General features: G+C 44.9%; 1 protein-coding gene across 1 annotated transcript in view; it reads left to right on the top strand.

Annotated features, from left to right (window-relative positions):
* The window catches only part of LOC126348544 (probable G-protein coupled receptor B0563.6), a 69,905-nt gene that overhangs the window by 12,100 nt on the left and 33,989 nt on the right, over window positions 1–23,816 (top strand). The window contains exon 2 of the mRNA XM_050002366.1: window positions 2,431–2,580. Within this exon, the coding sequence (XP_049858323.1) occupies window positions 2,431–2,580 (150 nt within the window). The remainder of the gene's footprint in view (window positions 1–2,430; window positions 2,581–23,816) is intronic.

The raw sequence follows: 23,816 nt of genomic DNA on the forward strand, positions 1-23,816 counted from the left end.
ATGGCTTGGAGGAACCCTGACAGCGACGCCACCATGATGAATAATGCTTTTCGTGCAATCACAAGAGATCGTCTTAAGACTCAAACTGTGGACGATGCTCAGCGTAACTTCCGACGTCCATGGCGAGGTCCATCTTTGCAACCACTACAAAAATGTCAAATGTGCGTGAAATCTAATGGGACCAAACTGCTAAGGTCATCAGTCCCTAAGCTTACAGACTACTTAACCTAAATTATCCTAAGGACAAACACACACACCCGTGCCCGAGGGAGCACTCGAACCTCTGCCGGGACCACCCGCACAGTCCATGACTTCAGCGCCCTAGACCGCTCGGCTAATCCCGCGCGGCAACCACTACACAATGCAGCGCGGTACAGATGACGTAAGGTTCTCTTCACCGATGAGTGTCGCATGTGCCTCCTACCACACAATCGCCGGAGACGTGTTTGGAGGCAACCCGGTCAGGCTGAACGCCTTAGACACACTGTCCAACGAGTGCAGCAAGGCAGAGGTTCCCTGCTGTTTTGGGGTGGCATTATGTGGAGCCGGCGTATGCCACTGGTGGTCATGGAAGGCGCCATAACTGCTGTACGATACGTGAAAGCCACCCACAGACCGATAGGGCAATCATATCGGCATCATATTGGCGAGGCATTCTTCTTCATGGACGACAATTCGCGCCCCCATCATGCACATCTTGTGAATGACTTCATTCAGGATAACGAGATCGCTCGACTAGAGTGGCCAGCATGTTCTCCAGGCATGAACCCTATCTAACATGTCTGGGATAGATTGAAAAGAGCTGTTTATGGACGACGTGACCCACCAACCACTGTGAGGGATTTAGGCCGGATCATTGTTGAGGAGCGGGGCAATCTGGACCAACAGTGCCTTGATGAACTTGTGGATAGCACGCTACGACGAATACAGGAATGCATCAATGCAAGAGGTCGTGCTACTGGGTATTAGAGGTCCGGTGTGTACAGCAGTCTGGACAACCACCTCTGCATGTCTCGCTGTATGGTGGTATAATATACAATATGTGGTTGTGTTAAGAAATACAAATTGCGGTAATGATGTTTATGTTGAATCCCTGTTCCAATTTTGTGTACAGATTCTGGAACAGTCGGAACCGAGGTGATGCGAAACTTTTCTTGATGTGTGTATATAAATACTCTTTTAAATTGCTACACCACGAAGATGACGTGCTACAGAAGCGAAATTTAACTGACAGGAAGAAGATGCTGTGCCATCACGTTTCCGACTTTGATAAAGGTCAGATTGTAGCGTATCGTGATTGCGGTTTATCGTATCTCGACATTGCTACTCGTGTTGGTCGAGATCCAATGACTGTTAGCAGAATATAGAATCGGTGGGCTCAGGAGGGTAATACGGAACGCCGTGCTGGGTCCCAACGGCCTCGTATCACTAGCAGTCGAGATGACAGGCATCTTATCCGCATGGCCGTAACGGATCGTGCAGCCACGTCTCGATCCCTGAGTCAACACATGGGGACGATGGCAAGAAAACAACCATCTGCTCCAACAGTTCGACGAACCGTGGCTGCGGTTACCCTTGACGCTGAATCACAGACAGGAGCGCCTGCGATGGTGCACTCAACGGCGAACCTGGATGCACGAATGGCAAAACATCATTTTTTTTTCGGATGAATCCAGGTTCTGTTTACAGCATCAAAAAAACATCCGTGTTTGGCGACATTGCGGTGAACGCACATTGGAAGCGTGAATTTGTCATCGCCATACTGGCGTATCACCCGGCGTGATGGTATGGGGTGCCATTGGGGACACCTCTCAGTCACCTGTTGTTCGCATTGACGGAACTTTGAACAGTGCACGTTACATTTGAGATCTGTTGCGACCCGTGGCTCTATCCTTCATTCGATACCTGCGAAATCCTACATTTCAGCAGGATAATGCACGACCGCATGTTGCAGGTCCTGTGTGGGCCTTTCTGGATACAGAAAATGTTCGGCTGCTGCCCTGGCCAGCACATTCTCCAGATCTCTCACCAATTGAAAACGTCTGGTCAATGGTGGCCGAGCAACTGGCTCGTCACAATACGACAGTCACTACTCTTGATGAACTGTGGTATCGTGTTGAAGCTGCATGGGCAGCTGTACCTGTTCACACCATCCAAGCTCTGTTTGACTCAATGCCCAGGCGTATCAAGGCTGTTATTACGGCCAGAGGTGGTTGTTCCGGGTACTGATTTCTCAGGATCTATGCACCCAAATTGCGTGAAAATGTAATCACATGTAAGTTCTAGTATAATATATTTGTCCAATGAATACCCGTTTTTCATCTGCATTTCTTCTTGGTATAGCAATTGTAATAGCCAGTAGTATGTAGACCGAGAAAATAAGAGATCCGCAGCAAGCTACAGCGTGTGTGTGTGTGTGTGTGCCGACAGGTTACTCGGCGGCGTCGCTGCTGGCCATCCTCTTCGCCATCCCCTTCGGGCTGCGGGTTCGCGTGCACCGCGAGGCGGGCCGCTGGGCCAGCCTGCCGCAGGCCTTCTACCACGCACACCTCGAGCTCTTCCTGGGCAACGCCTGCCTCGGTGAGTACCCCCCAGCGGTGGGGGAACTACTTTTGGATACTGCTCTGTCCACTTCGATACCTAAGGGATCGGCGTGCCTGGTATCAGGTCGGATCGCTCTGCGATGCCATCGAGGATGGGAAGATTAGAATTTCTGCGGTTGACACTTGCCGAATTTCATAGCATTGCTTCTTTCCCGTTATTTATTGAACACGTGGCAGAACTATGGGGAGAAGACGAAATGTAAAACAAAAAATTTAAGACATACACTGAGATGACAAAAGTTACAGGACAGCGATATGCTCATGTAAAGACGGCGGAAGTATCTCCTACACAAGGTATAAATGAGCAGTGGATTGCAGAGCTGTTAGTTGTATTCAGGTTTTTATTTATTTAATCCTGTCAGAAGCATCTTACATAAAATCAGAATGATTAACACATACATATCAAGTATATAACAAGTACAAAATGAGTGTAAAAGTATACAGATATATAAGCAGGGTCAAGTAGTTTTTTTTTTTATTTTATGATATCTTGGACCAGAACCTGGCCAAGTACAGCGATTCCGGGGTGGCATTCATCAAATCCTTCATGGTTCAGGTGCTTGGGCACAGCACACACTGCGTGAGGTGGGTGGTGGTTTGGGTGTGTCCACAGTCACACAGCCCCGGTTCATTTGAAAGGCCCCATTTGCGCATATTCTCTTTGGATCGTGTGACACCAGAGCACAGCCTATTAAGAGATTTCCATGTCGTCCATCCTTCCATATGGCCGGGAGGGAGTTCTTCGTTTGGGACTAACCATTGCCCAAGGTGCTCGTTTTCTTCTCGCCACATTGCCAGCCTCACTTGCTGCGGTGTCCCGACGATGTTTCCTGATGTGTGCAGGAAGCTTTTACTAGATTTTAGTCGACGGCGGGCTGGCCGGTGTTTGTACAGCAGGTGGGCAGGTGAGGTCAACCCCTTTGTCTTTTCCTTCCTGGCCGCTACTTTCCTTCTAATGTCTGGTGCGGCCAGGAAACACAAAAGTGGAAACACCGTTGGAGTCGGTGTGTTTGGTGAGAAGGGGACTATTTTGAAGGAGATACATCACAGCACTGAAGGACCTGAGTCGAAACAAGGCCCCCGGAGTAGACAACATTCCACTGGAACTACTGACGGTCTTGGGAGAGCCAGTCCTGACAAAACTCTACCATCTGGTGAGCAAGATGTGTGAGACAGGCGAAATACCCTCAGACTTCAAGAAGAATATAATAATTCCAATCCCAAAGAAAGCAGGTGTTGACAGATGTGAAAATTACCGAAATATCAGTTTAGTAAGTCACAGCTGCAAAATACTAACGCGAATTCTTTACAGACGAATGGAAAAACTATTAGAAGCCGACCTCGGGGAAGATCAGTTTGGATTCCGTAGAAATGTTGGAACACGTGAGGCAATACTGACCCTACGACTTATCTTAGAAGCTAGATTAAGGAAGGGCAAACCTACGTTTCTAGCATTTGTAGACTTAGAGAAAGCTTTTGACAATGTTGACTGGATTACTCTCCTTCAAATTCTGAAGGTGGCAGGGGTAAAATACAGGGAGCGAAAGGCTATTTACAATTTGTACAGAAACCACATGGAAGTTATAAGAGCCGAGGGACATGAAAGGGTAACAGTGGTTGGGAAGGGAGTGAGACAGGGCTGTAGTCTCTCCCCGATGTTATTCAATCTGTATATTGAGCAAGCAATAAAGGAAGCAAAAGAAAAATTCGGAGTAGGTATTAAAATCCATGGAAAAGAATTAAAAACTTTGAGGTTCGCCGATGACATTGTAATTCTGTCAGAGACTGCAAAGGACTTGGAAGAGCAGTTGAACGGAATGAATAGGGTCTTGAAAGGAGGATATAAGATGAACGTCAACAAAAGAAAAACGAGAATAATGAAATGTAGTCGAATTAAGTCGGGTGATGCTGAAATTAGATTAGGAAATGAGACACTTAAAGTAGTAAAGGAGTTTTGCTATTTAGGGAGTAAAATAACTGATGATGGTCGACGTAGAGAGGATATAAAATGTAGACTGGCAATGGCAAGCAAAGCGTTTCTGAAGAAGAGAAATTTGTTAACATCGATTATAGATTTAAGTGTCAGGAAGTCATTTCTGAAAGTATTTGTATGGAGTGTAGCCATGTATGGAAGTGAAACATGGACGATAAATAGTTTGGACAAGAAGAGAATAGTAACTTTCGAAATGTGGTGCTACAGAAGAATGCTGAAGATTAGATGGGTAGATCACATAACTAATGAGGAAGTGCTGAATAGGATTGGGGAGAAGAGAAGTTTGTGGCACAACTTGACCAGAAGAAGGAATCGGTTGGTAGGACATGTTCTGAGGCATCAAGGGATCACCAATTTTCTATCGGAGGGCAACGTGGAGTGTAAAAATCGTAGAGGGAGACCAAGATATGAATACACTAAGCAGATTCAGAAGGATGTAGGCTGCAGTAGGTACTGGGAGATGAAGAAGCTTGCACAGGATAGAATAGCATGGAGAGCTGCATCAAACCAGTCTCAGGGCTGAACACCACAGCAACAACATCACAGTAGCATATGAGTACCACCATTGTGCAATTACAAGCCCATTATTAAAACTTTCCAATCACTCCAAGCATATGACTCCAACTAGACTTCTCACATTATCCAAACGTATAGCTTCTTAACCGTTATTTCAGTAACCTTAAACTCAAGCCCGCATTCTTAAGTGGGGTTTTATTTAAGATTGTTAGTCACTGGACGATTAAAGCGACCAATGAGAAACGCCCCCTGTGCAGGCAGACGCAAAATTCCGAAGTAACCTTACAGGACAGTCTTCGACTACGCTACGAATGTAGTGTGCGAACATACAAGGTGAGAATGTGGGTCTCGCGGGAGGAGTGCGCGAGGTACTCCCTGCAGTCGCACTATCCTCTTTGCCCTCGGTGACTCAGAGGGATAAACCGTCTGCCATGAAAGTAGGAGATCCCGGGTTCGAGTCCCGGTCGTGGCGCACATTTTCACCTGTCCCCGTTAATATATATCAACGCCCGTTAGTAGCTGAAGGTATTAATGTAATTCTAATTTCGTTTCAGTCTACGACTAGTCTTCAGGCTGACAACATGTAGTCACTGGAAGGGAATATTTTATATTGTTCAAATTAACATATTAGTCAGCCTCTGGAAACGTTCACTAGACAGTCTTGGCCTAGTTTCAGGGGAGGCATGGCGTACGTGCAGTGGTCTGAATACGTTATTGCGTGAAAGTGATTTAGTGTGTCAAAAGTGCATCAGAAATCGCTGACAATGCGAATTCGCGATTGTGCCACTTCGGACTGTCAAACCACTTGTGTGCAGATAATTTCATGAATTTGAAATGGTGCTCGATATGTGATGACTAGAATGCGCAAACTTACTTTCAAGGCTGGCCGGGGTGGCCGAGCGGTTCTAGGCGCTACAGTCTGGAACCGCGTGACCGCTACGGTCGCAGGTTCGAATCCTGCCTCGGGCATGGATGTGTATGATGTCCTTAGGTTAGTTAGGTTTAAGTAGTTCTAAGTTCTAGGGGACTCATGACCTTAGAAGTTAAGTCCCATAGTGCTCAGAGCCATTTGAACCATTTTTTAGCTTCAAGTATTAAGATTAGACTGACTCTAAAGACTGTTTTCTCCTTAATTTTTCTATTAAAAAACTAGGTGGCATCCCAGTATTTCGACAATGCCATTAAAATAGTGTTGAGATTTCCCACTTACAGTTCCATTATTCCATTATTGTACGCTCTTGTGAAGCCACGACCGATGGGTGAGAAAATCAATTGGGAAATCGAGACAATTTTGCTTGACACGCGGTAAGCTAACACTTAACCGTGAATGATGAAACTTGTAGGTGCGCTGGACCTTCTCGTTATAAGTTCAAAATGGTTCAAATGGCTCTGAGCACTATGGGACTTAACATCTGAAGTCATCGGTCCCCTGGAACGAGGAACTACTTAAACCTAATTAACCTAAGGATATCACACGCATCCATGCCCGAGGCAGGATTCGAACCTGCGACCGTAGCAGTCGCGCGGTTTCGGATTGAAGCGCCTAGAAGCGCTCGGCCACTACGGCTGGCCATTATGTGTTGTTCAATGCAACCGTTCCACATACAACAATTCGCGAGCAACACCTTGGGCTGTTAGCATGACCCACGCAGTAACGTTTTACGGTAGAAACACTCCTCCCCTCGTCCTAATTAATTAATCAGTTAGGAAGGGATAGGATCTGCTGAAAGTTCTTCGGTGCACTGAAATTTCCGATATATCATCAGCCAAATTTTTCATTCGTGCGTAAACGGCATCAGTAGCTGCTGCATCAATAGCTTATTATTATAGGTACTGTATGTGCAATTACTTAAATGCACACTTGATATTTTACTCATTTAAAACATGACCAATGGTAGTGTTTTCTGGTTGTTCTCTTACTTAACAATGTCGATGCGATATCTGTATGGACTTTGAAAGGTGGCTACATCGAGTCACAGCGCCAGAGACTGCGCCAAAGATTATTATTCCGCCGCCCCCACTGGGCAGTAGTAGTTCAGAGGATGTAGATGGCAGTAGTGGTTGAGAGGATGTCGAGGGCAGTTGTTCTGTTGGGCGAGAAGAGAGTAGATGATGTTCGGTTGGTCTAATGTATAGATGGAAGAACTTCCAATTGTCACAGTGTATTTGAGAAAGGAGATGAGCTTTTGATTTATGATGCTGGTGTCATGGAAAATTCTCGTCAATATATAATGAGGTAAAAAGGTATTACAGTTTTCTTTAATGACAATGCCTCTTGCTCACAGGTACAGTAAACAAAGCATCTGACTCGTGTTCAGTTATTAGACTTTTAATTCTGGTTTCTATGTGCAATTATAGTATTTCTGGTTTTTCAATTAGTTCATTGTAAATGATGTTTAAAATATCCTGTCGTATTGAGGAAGAACCGCGCCAGATACATGTACGTTGAGTCACACTACCACACACAGAACAGTTACACTTGTGCATTGTTGTTTCGTAGCTATTATAGTTGCAAGGGACTTAATTAATCAACTGTGTTAATGGAAATTCCTTGTCATTCTTTATTTTTGTTTTATGCAGTCAGATTGCGTGCTAATGCTAGTCAGGGCCAACCGGTTACGAGACTTCGTAACCGGTCACACAGCTACTAAAATTATTGCATTTATTCGTTATTATTCTTTTCATTAAGCCCCCATGCAACTTTTCACTAGAGTTTCCCTCTCTCACACTGGCATTGTACATAATAAATAAAAGAAACTGGCTGGCTACAGCTGGCGATCAATGAAACAAGGGTGTAGTTAAGTGTAGTAGTAGGCTATGTGAATATTTTTAGACGGCCGATAACCCAGACAATGGGCAGCAGCGGGCGGTAGCCAGCGACGAGGAGAGCTGCTTCCGCGCTCCCCACTTCACCCCTCGCACGCATTGTTAACAGCTGTTCACTGCAGCACAGGTATTTGGAGAGCCAGGACTGTGATTCTGTCAGCAAAGCATGCTCCAGCTGAGAATATTATGCCGAGCAGGCTGTTGGCGAAATCGCGGCTGATGGTGTTCTGTACCGCAAAGAGCACTCGCGCCGAACTTTCCTCACCCTACCAGCGCCATCCCTGAGCCGCACTAAGCGCAGCGACCAGCAGGTGCGCACTCGCGCTGCCCCTTCGGCGAACGACGGTCTCTGTGTCGCTGGCAGCATTCCCTGTGGAAACAGCGCCGTCCTAAACGCGGAGAACATGGCTGTCCTGCGACCTGCTCTCGCGAGTTTCCATACATAGTTACAGCCGGCGCGCTACCATAGGTGGTCCCGGCTCCTGTTGTCGCAAGTTGCTTGCGGAATTCCGCCGCTTCAGTTTGCAATACGCCGGCAACCGAAACACGTAAGGGTGCTAACAACGTAAAGTGAGCGTAAAATTTAGAGTAAATTTACCAAACCCATTTCCTTATAACAGATATTGGAGGGAAAGGTCAGTGCTTCAGATACTGTCGACGACAAAGTCATTAGAAAGGTAGCACAAGCTGGGACTGGGAAAGAATGGGAGGAAAAGCGGATGTGCCCTTCTGAAGCAACCACCTCGCTCACTTACAGACTCGCTCACCCGATGATTATGATGAACAACTCGATGCAACCAAATTACCATAGGTTAGCAGATTCAGATGTACAGGGTTAGTAATAACACACAACGGAGCTATAGACGCAGAAGCTACCCAATGGATAACTGCAGGGTGGTCCATTGATCGTGACCGGGCCAAATATCTCAGGAAATAAGCGTCAAACGAAAAAACCACAAAGAACGAAAGTTGTCTAGCTTGAAGGAGGAAACCAGATGGCGCTATTGTTGGCCAGGTAGATGGCGCTGCCATACGTCAAACGGATATCAACTGCGTTTTTTTTTTTTTTAAATAGGAACCCCCATTTTATTACATATTCGTGTAGTACATAAAGAAATATGAATGTTTTAGTTGGACCACTTTGTTCGCTTTGTGATAGATGGCGCTGTAATAGTTACAAACATATGGCTCACAATTTTAGACGAACAGTTGGTAACAGGTTGGTTTTTTAAATTACAATACAGAACGTAGGTATTTTTGAACATTTTATTTCGGTTGTTCCAATGTGATACATGTACCTTTGTGAACTTATCATTTCTGAGAACGCATGCTGTTACAGCGTGATTACCTGTAAATACCACATTTATGCAATAAATCCTCAAAATGGTGCCCGTCAACCTCAATGCATTTGGCAAAACGTGTAACGACATTCCTCTCAACAGCGAGTAGTTAGCCTTCCGTAATGTTCGTACATGCACTGACAATGTGCTGGCTCATGTTGTCAGGCGTTGTCGATGACAACAGCAAATATCCTTCAACTTTTCCCACAGAAAGAAATCCGAGGACGTCAGATCCGGTAAACGTGCGGGCCATGAGATGGTGCTTCGACGACCAATCCATCTGTCATGAAATGCGCTATTCAATACCGCTTCAACCGCAAGCGAGCTATGTGCCGGACATCCATCATGTTGGTAGTACATCGCCATTGTGTCATGCCGTGAAACATCTTGTAGTAACATCGGTAGAACATTACGTACGAAATCAGCATACATTGCACCATTTAGATTGCCATCGATGAAACGGGGACCAGTTATCCTTCCTCCCATTATGCTGCACCATACATTAACCCGCCAAGGTCGCAGATGTTCCACTTGTCGCAGCCATCGTAGATTTTCCGTTGTCCAATAGTGCATATTATGCCTGTTTACTTTACCGCTGTTGGTGAATGACGCTTCGTCGCTAAATAGAACGCGTGCAAAAATTCTGTCATCGTCCCGTAATTTCTCTAGTGCCCAGTGACAGAACTGTACACGACGTTCAAAGTAGTCGCCATGCAATTCCTGGTGCATAGAAATATGGTACGGGTGCAATCGATGTTGATGTAGCATTCTCAACACCGACGTTTCTGAGATTCCCGATTCTCGCGCAATTTGCTACTGATGTGCGCATTAGCCGCTACAGCAGCTAAAAAACCTAGTTGGGCATCATCATTTGTTGTAGGTCGTGGTTGACGTTTCACATATGGCTGAACACTTTGTGTTTCCTTAAATAACGTAACTATCCGCGAACGGTCCGGACACTTGGATGATGTCGTCCAGGATAGCGAGCAGCATACACAGCACACGCCCGTTGGGCATTTTGATCACAATAACCATACATCAACACGATATCGACCTTTTCCGCAATTGGTGAACGGTCCATTTTAACACTGGTAATATATCACGAAGCAAATACAGTCCGCATTGACGGAATGTTACCTGATACCACGTACTTACACGTTTGTGACTATTACAGCGCTATCTATCACAAAGCGAAAAAAGTAGTCCAACTAAAACCTTCATATTTCTTTACGTACTAAAAGAATAGGTAATAAAAATGGGGGTACTATTTTAAAAAACGCATTTGATATCCGTTTGACCTATGGCATCGCCATCTAGCGGGCCAACCATAGCGCCATCTGGTTTCCCCCTTCAAGCTAGACGAGTTTCGTTCTTTGTAGTTTTTTCGTTCGATGCTTATTTCGTGAGATATTTGGCCCGGTCACTATCAATGGACCACCCTGTATATCTTGGATAAATGAAGCTCGCAACCTGGAGTATCGTATGACAGAAAGAGGCTTGTTCGAACCAAAGGTAAAGTACTGTAACGTAGAATTCTGAATTAAGTAGCAGTTACGAGAGCATATTTGTCAAAATAAATAAAAAAAGACCACGTCGAGGACGTATGTTGACGGCCGACAAAAATAACGCGGAGCTGAACTGCCTGCCTCAGCAGAGAGCCTGAATTATTCTAACAGATCGCAATAGTTTAGAAATAACGTCCCAGAACCTTCCAGAAATCAGAAAGTCAAAACATAAACAGTTGCCGGAAGTGGAAATCGAACCAATGAGATGCACGTCACCAGACATCGAATATTACCGCTACAGCAAAGCAGTCAAATGGAAAGGAACAATAGTATCAGCTAATGGAACTATAGACATAGCTGTTACTCATCAGATAGACATTTTCAAATAAATGGGGCCCACACATCATAGCTTTGTGTGACAGGAAAATGCTTTTTCGAGCCAAAGACGAACTATGTAAATTAACCATAAAACCAGAAATATTTTGGATATTCGGGAATCCAGCCGGATATCCAAGATGTCAACAGATCGCCGGGAAAGCATGAAGAATTAAGCCAGAAATACTCTATGGGAGGTATGAGCTGCAAAGATGACATGAGCAGACACTGTATTCAGCAAAAAGGAGCATAGTAGATGTTCAGATGGTCATGTGCAGCCTCCCGTAACGGTAATGATTATATAACAGGAAGTTTACAAGTAGTACCAATTACAAGCAAGTCTAAAGATTCCAGACTGAGAAATTGCATCCACGTCTTGCACAGACCAGATGTCTAAGTCCCCACCGGTACAGTTTAGAGGCAAGAGCCAAACCCATGGCAACTTGGAAGACAGCTGTACAAAGAGCATGAAGAAGATGGAACTAGTCAAACAAGGCGCATAACAACGGAGCGTAGCGCCTCGCCGTCGGAAAAGCCAATTACGTAAACGGGACAGTGAGTGGAGGAAGTAGGAGATGAAGAATGAGTTTTTGGTATATTATCGAGTGTTGTGGCCAGTTAGACACTGGACTCGAAATCAAAAGTACTAGATTTCAAAACCCCGTTCCCCCACCCAGATACATTAGGTGAAAGCTACGATGGTTAAAAAATGGCTCTGAGCACTATGGGACTTAACATCTGAGGTAATCAGTCCCTAGACTTAGAACTACTTAAACCTAACTAACCTAAGGACATCACACACATCCATGCCCGAGGCAGGATGCGAACCTGCGACCGTAGCAGTCGAGCAGTTCCAGACTGATGCGCCTAGAACCGCTCGTCCACTCCGCCCGGCTTTACGATAGTTCCTTTGACATTAAACAGCTGATTTCCTTCCTCGCCTGTAATAATCTCGTCGTCCGGAACTAACTCCATTATTTTCGTCATTTTTTCTGTTTTCCGTCTTTTCCCTTAGTTCTACATCTACATCTACGTGATTACTCTGTTATTAACACTAAAGTGCCTGGCAGAGGGTTCAATGAACCACCTTCAAGCTGTCTCTCTACCGTTCCACTCTCTAACGGCACGCAGGCCCAGATTTCTCTTATTTTATCGTGATGATCATTTCTCCCTATGGAGGTGGGTGCCAAAAACATGTGGCGAAATTGAATCTCTCTCTAATACACTGCTATGATAAGAAGACGCCGGCCGCGGTGGCCGAAAGGTTCTCGGCGCTTCAGTCCGGAATCGCGCGACTACTACGGCCGCAGGATCGAATCCTGCCTCGGGCATGGATGCGTATAATGTCCTTAGGTTAGTTAGGTTTAAGTAGTTGTAAGTTCTAGGGGACTGATGACCTCAGATGTTAACTCCCATAGTGCTCAGAGCCATTTGAACCATTTTGATACGAAGACGCAGAGAATGATTACAGACGTTATGATAGGTCGAATGTGACGGTGAGTACCAGAGATGCGTGAATGAGACGACAAGACGGTAAATGCGCGGGTAAGACAGAATTTTCTAAAACTTCTTGTCGGCATATTCTAGAACCGAAAATTATATGTGCAATGTTTTACAAATTTCGATCCTCAGCAAAGTTCAGCGCATTTGAGACATCATTATTTTAGTAACGATCAAAAATAGATATTTCGTCGCAAAAATACCAGGACATGAGAGAGTGGCTACACAGGCTCATCCAAAACCACGAAGAGGTAAGACGGGAGCACTGAAAGAAGCAGAAGAAAAGACAAAACGACTTACTGTTATTCAGGACGGAGTGAAACTTATAAGAGAAGATCGAAGTGAAGAGCAACGTAAGGACATTAGAGATGAGATAATAATTAAATCACTTTCAAATCCAAAAAGAATCAAATTAACAACTTCAACTGCAAAAGGAAATAATTTAAAAAGAATAATCGCTCTTTGGGAAACTATGATTCCAAGCACGCAGGAATTGCAGTTTGACACTTGCGGCCTTCCGTTATAACACAAGAGCACAGTCAACATCGAAGGGCAGTCATTGGAAAACTGGATACCGTGATACAATGAAATATAATACATACGCAAATGTTTTAACGAAAAAGCAAAAAAAATGATTCATCAATTTAAAAAAATCAAAAACAAACCTTTCGTTTGATAACAATCTTACTATATTTTGTAATAGTAACCCTTAACTCTGCCCGGATGAAACCAGGTAATGCATCTAAGAAAATAAATAAATAAATCGCGTAAATTTGTGGTTTACTTTTATTTTATGCTAGGAGTTCATAAAGCAATCTGCAGCAAACGCGAACGTCTTTGAAACATTAAGATGCAACGCCCGATATCGGCCAAACATTACCGCTACCATCAGAAATTTGTTTTGGCAATATATCAGAAGATACGGCCGAAGCGATTGTTATAAGGCAGCGGTGATCTCAAACGCGGCGATAACAAATCAGTCGCCAAGCACAAATATGACTTCTGCCGACCTTTGGTTGCCAAAGAGTAGCTAACGTGCCAATCGTTAACTGCTTCAGCCACCGTACTGCTACCTATATCCCGTGTTTGTCCGCATAGACAGAACGCTTGTTATTGACGGGGTTTCTTAACAGTTACAGTATCAGTTCACAGATTTAGACCGGTTTTCACTGCTAATAAAGATCCTGACATTAGAAACATTAACGTTCGAGAAAGCTCCTCGAGCAAGATGTTATTACCGGTGATTGCACCCGACCTGCTAACATCGCACCCAACCCCAACGGACAACGAACAATAAGATGTTTGGACGACGAGTGCGATTCAAGAAGGAAAGAAGATTGGGGTTTAATGTTCCGTCGATATCGCGATCATTAGGAACGGTCCACTAGCTCGGAATGTATCAATCCATAGGGAAGAAAATCTGCCGTGCCCGTACAAGGGGACCATCCAGCATTTGCCTCTAGCGATTTAGGGAAATCACGAAAAACCTAAATCTGCATTTCCGGACGTATTTTAACCGTCGTCCTCCCGAGTGCTGAGTCCAGTGTGTTTACCACTGCGCCATCTCGCTCGGTAAGAGTGAGGTTCAATTTTAGATACCGTAGACGCTGGGGGGGGAATCTGTGCCTAACTTTTTATTTTATCGTCCATTTAATCACTTCGATTTCTTTTATGTTTACTCGTTGTTCTCTTATGCTTGCCTTTTTTTCAGTTTGATAAATAATCAGTTTTGGTTCACTTTCGGACGGCAGAGAGGGAGAGTATTTAATCACGAAATTAATTATCGTGCTAACTGTACCATAAACTATTAGAGGAACTGCCTTCGCTCTTGGTCTCCAAAGGAACTTTCACACCGAACATAGAAGTGCATGTTGCCAGAAACACAGCCTGGTAAATTTGCCGCGCAACATTGCCGGCCACACGAATTGCAGCCCGGCCGGAGTGGTCGTGCGGTTCTAGACGCTACAGTCTGGAGCCGAGCGACCGCTACGGTCGTAGGTTCGAATCCTGCCTCGGGCATGAATGTGTGTGATGTCCTTAGGTTAGTTCGTTTTAAGTAGTTCTAAGTTCTAGGGGACTGATGACCTCAGATGTTAAGTCCCATAGTGCTCAGAGCCATTTGAACCATTTGAATTGCAGCCACATGATCGTCAACACTGTCAGCCAGCGCTGCTCGGCAAAGCTCGCAGCAATACATTTCCAGGCTAGAAATGTTTACGCGGGCCACAGTACTGCCGAGAAAGAGGCGAAAGCGAGCTACCTAAACTGAGTGTGGCTCTCCTGTTTTTGCGTCACACGAGGAAGAAAGTTAGCAAGAACAAGAGAGCTCGGCCTTTGTGGATGTTTTCTTTCTTAAGTAAGCGAACTCCTGCCGAAACTTTTACTCGTGAACTGAATGGATCTCTTCTAGAATGTTGAAACAATTCTGAATATATCGTAAAAGCAGTTCTTCCGAGAAGTGGTGGGGCAAGTACCACTGTGAAAGGCTGTCTATCAGTTCACAACCAACCTTTCGGTTTTTTGATACTAGTGATTCATAGAGAAGTTTGACGTACCTTTTGGAAGTGCACTTTTTTCTCATCGGTATGCCAAACGTTTGCAACGCTACGGTTGAAGGACTCTAGGAATACAGAAAGGTATTTACAAATAAGACTCATATGATTAATACACGCCTGATGTAAATGATTCATTCGTTTTCAAAGTCCTATACTTACATGTACAAACAAATATGATTTAATAAGTTTTGATAACGTTTGGAATACAGCGATCTAAACTTAGTTATAATGAAGAAATCAGTTTTGATCGTAACATTATGAAGATAGTGGCGACACGTTTCAGTCCATGCAGCTCACCTTCAGGCCACTGCCGAGCGGAGCCGAACTGTGCCTCCTGACAGACAGCCACTATCTAAATTACCTTCATAATTTTTCGGTCAAAACTGACTTCTTCATTATTGCAAATATGACTTATACATGAACAGAATCGTAAACTCACAGAGTTTTCATTGCGTCCGCTAGTTGGAGGTACGACAAAGCAAATCGCGACAACGTAAGAAAAGGCTTTATCTGCGGTGGAATACGCGAGATGCTTATCTTTACGACAGTGCAGCCTGCATTTAGAAGAATTACAGAAAAGAACCGCCATGTAAACCACGGATTGTGCGTTGGTATCAGCAATTTAAGAGGCACTTTATCTGTAAACAGAAAAGAACCGGTCGACAACGCACGCCAGACGTAACCTTGGACAAGGGAGGGGAAAGTTACGTCGAACCCCGCAGAATACCGTGTGGAAGATTTTGCGACGGCGATTACGTTTCAAACAGTACCGTCTGCGGCTCGTTCGAATGGCTCTGAGCACTATGGGACTTAACATCCGAGGTCATCAGTTCCCTAGAACTTAGAACTACTTAAACATAACTAATCTAAGGACATCACACATCCATGTCCGAGGCAGGATTCGAACCTGCGAACGTAGCAGCAGCGTGGTTCCGGACTGAAGAGCCCAGGACCGCTTGGCCACAGCGGCCGGCTCTGTGGCTCGTGCAGCAATTAAAACCGGAAAATTATGTATGGCCGGTGCCTTCAATTTCGCAACACAATTCAGGAAGCACTTGAGAATGACCATTTTGGCTAAGAGAGTATATTAACGACAAAGCACCCTTCCGTTTACATATGGACAGGTTAAACGCCACTATATGAGAGTGTGGGCACTGAACACCATCGTGAAACTGCGGCGCATGCATGAGATTCGCCGAAGGTTGACGCTTTCTATGAGAAGATTGTGATAGCTACCTCTTTACCTTTATATGTGGTAGTTTTAGTTGTCTCCGCAGCTGACTGTTGATTCCAAGGATTTCATTTCCCAACAAGACGGGGCACCCTCTCTTTGGAACATCGATGTTCGTCGCTGTCTGAATGACGAAGTTCCATTCACTGGTTTGGGCGTAGTGGTGAAGATGATGTGCTTCGTTCGCTTGTCCCCATGTGGCCTTGCCTGACGCATTATGACTCTTTTTCCCTTTGGAGCTACATTAAGGACGAAGTTTATGTACACCACTGCCAAGAACACTGGTGCATCTTAGAGAACGCATCAGTGATGCTGTGATGACCACTGACAGGATGTACCTACGTGGGGTACGGGACGAACTTTACCGCTTGGACGCGTGTCCTGTGGCCGAGAGGCACTAGTAGCACATTTGTGGAAAGCAAAAGGCAAACTTTAAGAGTTCACGATTCTATTCATGCATCAATCATATTTGTAAATGTAATACTTACTGAGGAAAATATACAGCTTTGAAACCGAATAGGATCCCTGTATTTAATTGTGGTTCAGCAAAACAGTGAGAGAACTACGAATTTCATAAATGCGACACATCTATGGCCAAAGTTGTGGGACATGAAAAGTAATGTCTACAAATACAGTAATAAAAAGTAAAGGCAATTGGAAAATTGCTGCTCATGAACACAGAAACAGAAGTGATGAGTCTTAAAAAAGTTATGAAATCGTAAGAAACTATTTTGAACACAATTATGGCGCACTGTTGCACGTATTCTTTTACTACGATGGTAGCGCTGAGAATGTCGTTTTTCAGGTTGTGTTCTTTGGAAAGGTCTGGGAACACTTTCAGTTACTCATTGCACAAGAACCAAACATTGTACAGTTATCAGACATAGGTCATTTTGAAGAGAAACCCTGAAAGCTACGCCACAGCGTAGTTTGGTAATTTGCTGATAATCAGCGCTAGTCGCAATTTTAGAGCAACATGTGTATCCATACATTCTGTATGATAACTCTTATTGTACATTTGTTCTAAACAACAGGAGTTTGTTCGATGGTGTGATTTAATGCTATTTCCTGGAGTGTTCCTCGAAATTGTCAGATAATTTTATGTTCCACGGATCATTTGTATGACTAACAGTAATAGTGTGGAACGAGTCTTTTTTTAAAATGTACAGATGTAGATTAGTAATTCCTTGCCATTATCTTTTAGACAGAACATAACCGAAATTGTTCTGCGGAACAGGAGACTCATGGCGAAACTTCTTCAGTAAATCAAAAATATTTTGAACTGGAACCCATGCTCGTAACGCGACTACTTTTAAAAGTAATTTATTAGGCGTGACCCAGTGCATCACTTCTTTTACAGTTCCACTCACTAATAACCAAATAAACCGGACCGTTGTACTCGTTGATGGGTTCTCGTCAATGTGATGCAATACGGCCTGGAATTCGGGTGTGCGGCGTCTCCTAAGAGCACCGAAGTCGTGTCTGCTGACGGTGAAAGAACCCCATCCCTCGAAGCCAATGCGTAATTTTGGCGAAAAGGATACGCCGTGGGGTCGGGCGTTATGGATAACGATCTTGATAAAGGCGACGAGCAGCTCTTCCATTACCGTAGGCTTCACCTTACAGAAGGATCATGTAAGTGTATTCTGGAAACGTGTATTCAGCCATGTTGCTCTAACACTTACAAACACGTGCACGAGGCTCGAACCAGATCAGAGAGGTCAAATGACATCAGCCGATCAGACGTAGGCACCCCTCACCATGTCTACCCTGTTGTATACTTACCCAGCAAACATGTTTTCAAACGGCTGTAACAGGACATGTGTTTCAATTAAAAATATTGTCTGCTAAGTTCCCTCTACAATCCTTAAGTTTTTCAGAGGAATTATAGGTTCAAAATGGTTCAAAGGGCTCTGAGCATTATGGGACTTAACAGCTATGGTCATCAGTCCCCTAGAACTTAGAACTACTTAAACCTAACTAACCTAAGGACATCACACAATACGCAGTCATCATGAGGCAGAAAAAACCCCTGACCCCGCCAGAAATCGAACCCGGGAACCCGGGCGCGGGAAGCGAGGGAAGCGAGGGAATTTTAGGGCACCTGTATAAACATTTATTGTAATTTTTAACTACAGCTAATAGTCATACACGAAAATGTTCTCGTTCAAAAAATATAATTTGGCGCTGAAACCAGTGAAACATTTTCTTTAGGTGAAACATCCCACTAGAAAAATTAATGAATTACTGAGCTGATAAACCTCTTACGTTATTTGATTTTCAAACAGCTGAGCAGAACTGAACGTACTCAGACATTCCTCTCTTTACTTATTCTGATCAACACTAAACTGACACAATATTTTTAGCGCAACGCAATCTGACTTCCAATAATCCCTACAAAAGAATAGCCCCGACTGACAATGCCTATACCTTTCATGAATCACTTACCTCACAAAAATCTTCTTTACTCGAACTACTACAATACAGTGAGCGCCAATACTGCCAGCTAAATAAAAGATTCTAACTACTGAAGGCACTAACTTCTAATAGGCATAGTTAGCATATCAAAGATTATGATGGACAACAAACATGTATTTACCTTAATAGTGTTCAAAAGTTTATATATATATATATATATATATATATATATATATATATATATATATATATATATACTCCTGGAAATGGAAAAAAGAACACATTGACACCGGTGTGTCAGACCCACCATACTTGCTCCGGACACTGCGAGAGGGCTGTACAAGCAATCATCACACGCACGGCAAAGCGGACACACCAGGAACCGCGGTGTTGGCCGTCGAATGGCGCTTGCTGCGCAGCATTTGTGCACCGCCGCCGTCAGTGTCAGCCAGTTTGCCGTGGCATACGGAGCTCCATCGCAGTCTTTAACACTGGTAGCATGCCGCGACAGCGTGGACGTGAACCGTATGTGCAGTCGACGGACTTTGAGCGAGGGCGTATAGTGGGCATGCGGGAGGCCGGGTGGAAGTACCGCCGAATTGCTCAACACGTGGGGCGTGAGGTCTCCACAGTACATCGATGTTGTCGCCAGTGGTCGGCGGAAGGTGCACGTGCCCGTCGACCTGGGACCGGTCCGCAGCGACGCACGGATGCACGCCAAGACCGTAGGATCCTACGCAGTGCCGTAGGGGACCGCACCGCCACTTCCCAGCAAATTAGGGACACTGTTGCTCCTAGGGTATCGGCGAGGACCATTCGCAACCGTCTCCATGAAGCTGGGCTACGGTCCCGCACACCGTTAGGCCGTCTTCCGCTCATGCCCCAACATCGTGCAGCCCGCCTCCAGTGGTGTCGCGACAGGCGTGAATGGAGGGACGAATGGAGACGTGTCGTCTTCAGCGATGAGAGTCGCTTATGCCTTGGTGCCAATGATGGTCGTATGCGTGTTTGGCGCCGTGCAGGTGAGCGCCACAATCAGGACTGCATACGACTGAGGCACACAGGGCCAACACCCGGCATCATGGTGTGGGGAGCGATCTCCTACACTGGCCGTACACCTCTGGTGATCGTCGAGGGGACACTGAATAGTGCACGGTACATCCAAACCGTCATCGAACCCATCGTTCTACCATTCCTAGACCGGCAAGGGAACTTGCTGTTCCAACAGGACAATGCACGTCCGCATGTATCCCGTGCCACCCAACGTGCTCTAGAAGGTGTAAGTCAACTACCCTGGCCAGCAAGATCTCCAGATCTGTCCCCCCTTGAGCATGTTTGGGACTGGATGAAGCGTCGTCTCACGCGGTCTGCACGTCCAGCACGAACGCTGGTCCAACTGAGGCGCCAGGTGGAAATGGCATGGCAAGCCGTTCCACAGGACTACATCCAGCATCTCTACGATCGTCTCCATGGGAGAATAGCAGCCTGCATTGCTGCGAAAGGTGGATATACACTGTACTAGTGCCGACATTGTGCATGCTTTGTTGCCTGTGTCTATGTGCCTGTGGTTCTGTCAGTGTGATCATGTGATGTATCTGACCCCAGGAATGTGTCAATAAAGTTTCCCCTTCCTGGGACAATGAATTCACGGTGTTCTTATTTCAATTTCCAGGAGTGTATATATATCAGTTCATGATATCCAGTATTACAAATTTACTCTTTCTGGCGGACACACGTCCAGATCGTCCGCTCTTAAAATTCTGCCGTCTCTCTCCCGACATCCACCACTGCTGGCGGCTCACCTCCAACTGCGCAACGCTACGCGCTGTTCACATCCAACTGCCCAACACTACAATAGCGAATATTTTAAGAATGCCAACCAGCCACAGACTTCACACAGAACAGCCAGTGATCTTCATACAGAGCGCTACGTGGAGTTACCAAAATAAAAACCTAAACAGCCTACTTACATAGGTATCAGAGACTATACTAACTGACCGGGTTGAAAATCGTCACATCTGTTCCTCTTGACGTATTAAAGTACTATAAAATTACCGACTTATAATGCGTTTGAAAACAAGATGGTAGTATTTACCTGAGCAAGAAGAAAATTAGCTGCTAAACAAATCCAATAAACTCAGCCATCCGGATCGCCGAGCGCGCATTATGGCGCCGTTTCCGGGATTCGAGGCGATCCTTCTTCACATTGAAATCGCCTCGATGATTAACGACGAGGGCTGGTGCGCCAACAAGCCTGGATGTGGTTTTTAGGAGGTTTGGCAAGTTGGTTGGTTTAGGGGAAGGTACCAGACTGCGAGGTCATCGGTCTCATCCGATTAGGGAAGGATGGGGACGGGGCCGCGCGGAGTTGCCGTGCGGTTTAAGGCACCATGTCACGGATTGCGCGGCCCCTCCCGCCGGAGGTTCGAGTCCCCCCACGGGCACGGGTGTGTGTGTGTGTGTGTGTGTTGTTCTTAGAATAAGTTAGTTTAAGTAGTGTGTAAGTCTAGGGACCGATGACCTTAGCAGTTTGGTCCCTTAGGAACTCACACACATTTGAACACATTTTGATGGGGACAGAAGTCGGCCGTGCCCTTTTCAAAGGAACCATACCACCATTCGCCTGAAGCGATTTCGGGAAATCACGGAAAACCTCTAAATCAGGATGGCCGGACGAGGGTTTGAACCGTCTTCCTCTCGAATATGAGTCCAGTGTGCTAACCTCTGCGCCATCTCGCTCGGTTTTTGGGAGGTTTCCCCTCATCCAACTACAGTAGGTAAATACTGCGCTAGTAACCACGTAACCATGAGATTCACTCTACGCTCCAAACATACAAGGGTCACTCCAAAAGAAATGCACACTATTTTTTTAAAAATCCATCTTTTATTCTACATGTTTGAATGTTTTACAGTGTCTAGATACATCCTTTAGGAACAATATTTTCATTTCTCCACATAATTTCCATCCCTCTCAACTGCCTTACGCCATCTTGGAACCAGCGCCTGTATACCCGCACGGTAAAATTCTGGACCAACCTGTTGGAGCCACTGTTTAGCAGCGTGTACAAGGGAGTCATCATCTTCAGACCTTGTTCCACGGAGAGAGTCTTTCAGTTTCCCAAAGAGATGATAGTCACATGGCGCCAGGTCAGGATTGTAAGGCGGGTGTTTCAGTGTTGTCCATCCAACAACCCACCTGACACAAACCCTTTTTAACGCCAACACTTTCAGTATTCTGCAAACACTTCCTTCCCCTATCCCAACGTAGCGTGACAATTCGTCTACTGTGATGCGTCTGTCAGCAGTCACCAATTCGTTACTCTCTGCGTATTGTCTGGAGTGAGTGCAGTGCAAGGCCTGTCGCTGCGAGGACAATCCTCAATATTGCCTTGCCCGCTTTCATCACGTAACCTGCTTGCCCACCGACTAACTGTACTGCGATCGACAGCAGCATCTCCGTACAACTTTTTCAACCTCTTGTGGATGTTTCCCACTGTTTCGTTTTCACAGCACAGGAATTCTATGACAGCATGTTGCTTCTGACGAACGTCAAGTGTAGCAGCCATCTTGAAGACATGCTGTGACGGCGCCACTCACGGGAACAGGTTGAACCAAGTTTGAAAACAAGCGGGAAGGATGTATCTACACACTGTAAAACTTTCACAAATGCAGATTGAAAACTGTATTTCTACATAAATAGCGTGCATTAGTTTTGGAGTGACCCTCGTAGAATACTCAGATTTTGTCCTGGGGGGAATAGTGTCATCAGGAAGGGTATCGGGCCAACAACTTACTACTGACGCTACCGAAACCCATATAACAACTCCAACCCTGTAGAAAAATGGAAAAGGCAAGAAGGAAGAACAAAAAGAAATGAATAATAAACTAAATGAATTGTATTAAAAGAGATTAACTTCTATTGCAAGAATGGATTACAGACGTTACTAGATCGCTTTTCTCGAGCTGTGGCATTATCTGCTGGAGCCATTCCAGTCACGCTCAAGCACATCAATAAACATTATATTCACAGACTTATCTGTGGCTAATGGGCCCCACACACGAGCGACAGATCACAGCGATGCGTCGCATGGGCGACCGATCGCTTCACATATCGCCCGTTTTGTTGGCAAATCGCAGCGATCGGTCGCCGATTGCTGGTCACATGACAGTCCCAGGCAATCTGATGGATCGCTTGCGATTCGAGGAAGCAATATGGCTGTCCGGCTGGTTAGTAGCGGTGTGTGCCAATACGGCTGTGACTCGTTTCTCTATTTTTTTTTTTTTTACCGTGGTTGTGCAGTTTTGTTTCACTTCGCTTCGCCCACAGTGAGTACGAACTTTAAGTTAGAATTTGTAGTTATCCAGGGACCAAGAACTACTTTGAAAAGTGAAGTGGTAGACGGAGTTGACATTTAAAATTAATTCAAGACACCCTCAAATTCTGCTGAGATTATCATTTTGAAGCTTGTGCTATAGAAGTAAAATGACAAGTTCGTAGTACAATGGGCTTCATCTGATGATTTTCAGTTATTTATAAAATAATTATACGCATTGTACAAAATGTTAAATTTTAAAGAGAATAACATACATACCTACTGTAATGGTAACAGGACATTTTTAGTTAACTGTCCAGAGCAAATTTATTATACAGTTATACTAATGTCGCTTCTCATTTCATGGTAATCTGACACTCCTTTTTGCAATTAATAACAAAAGTAACGGTAATTTGTAGCGCTGCAATTAAGAACATCTCTATAGACATATCAAGTAGACTGTAAATACTTGCAGTTAAAATACAAAACTATGAAATAAAAACAGAATTGTAGACTAATAAACGTTATGAAATGCATTGGCACACTGGAAAGATATACACAACCCATTTTGCTTCAGTGGAAAATGTAATCTATTCTGTTAAGGAACGTACAGGTCCCAAGAAACGCGTTTCAAAACAAAT

Source organism: Schistocerca gregaria, chromosome 1 (genome assembly GCF_023897955.1).
Source record: "Schistocerca gregaria isolate iqSchGreg1 chromosome 1, iqSchGreg1.2, whole genome shotgun sequence".
Classification (NCBI taxonomy): domain Eukaryota; kingdom Metazoa; phylum Arthropoda; class Insecta; order Orthoptera; family Acrididae; genus Schistocerca; species Schistocerca gregaria.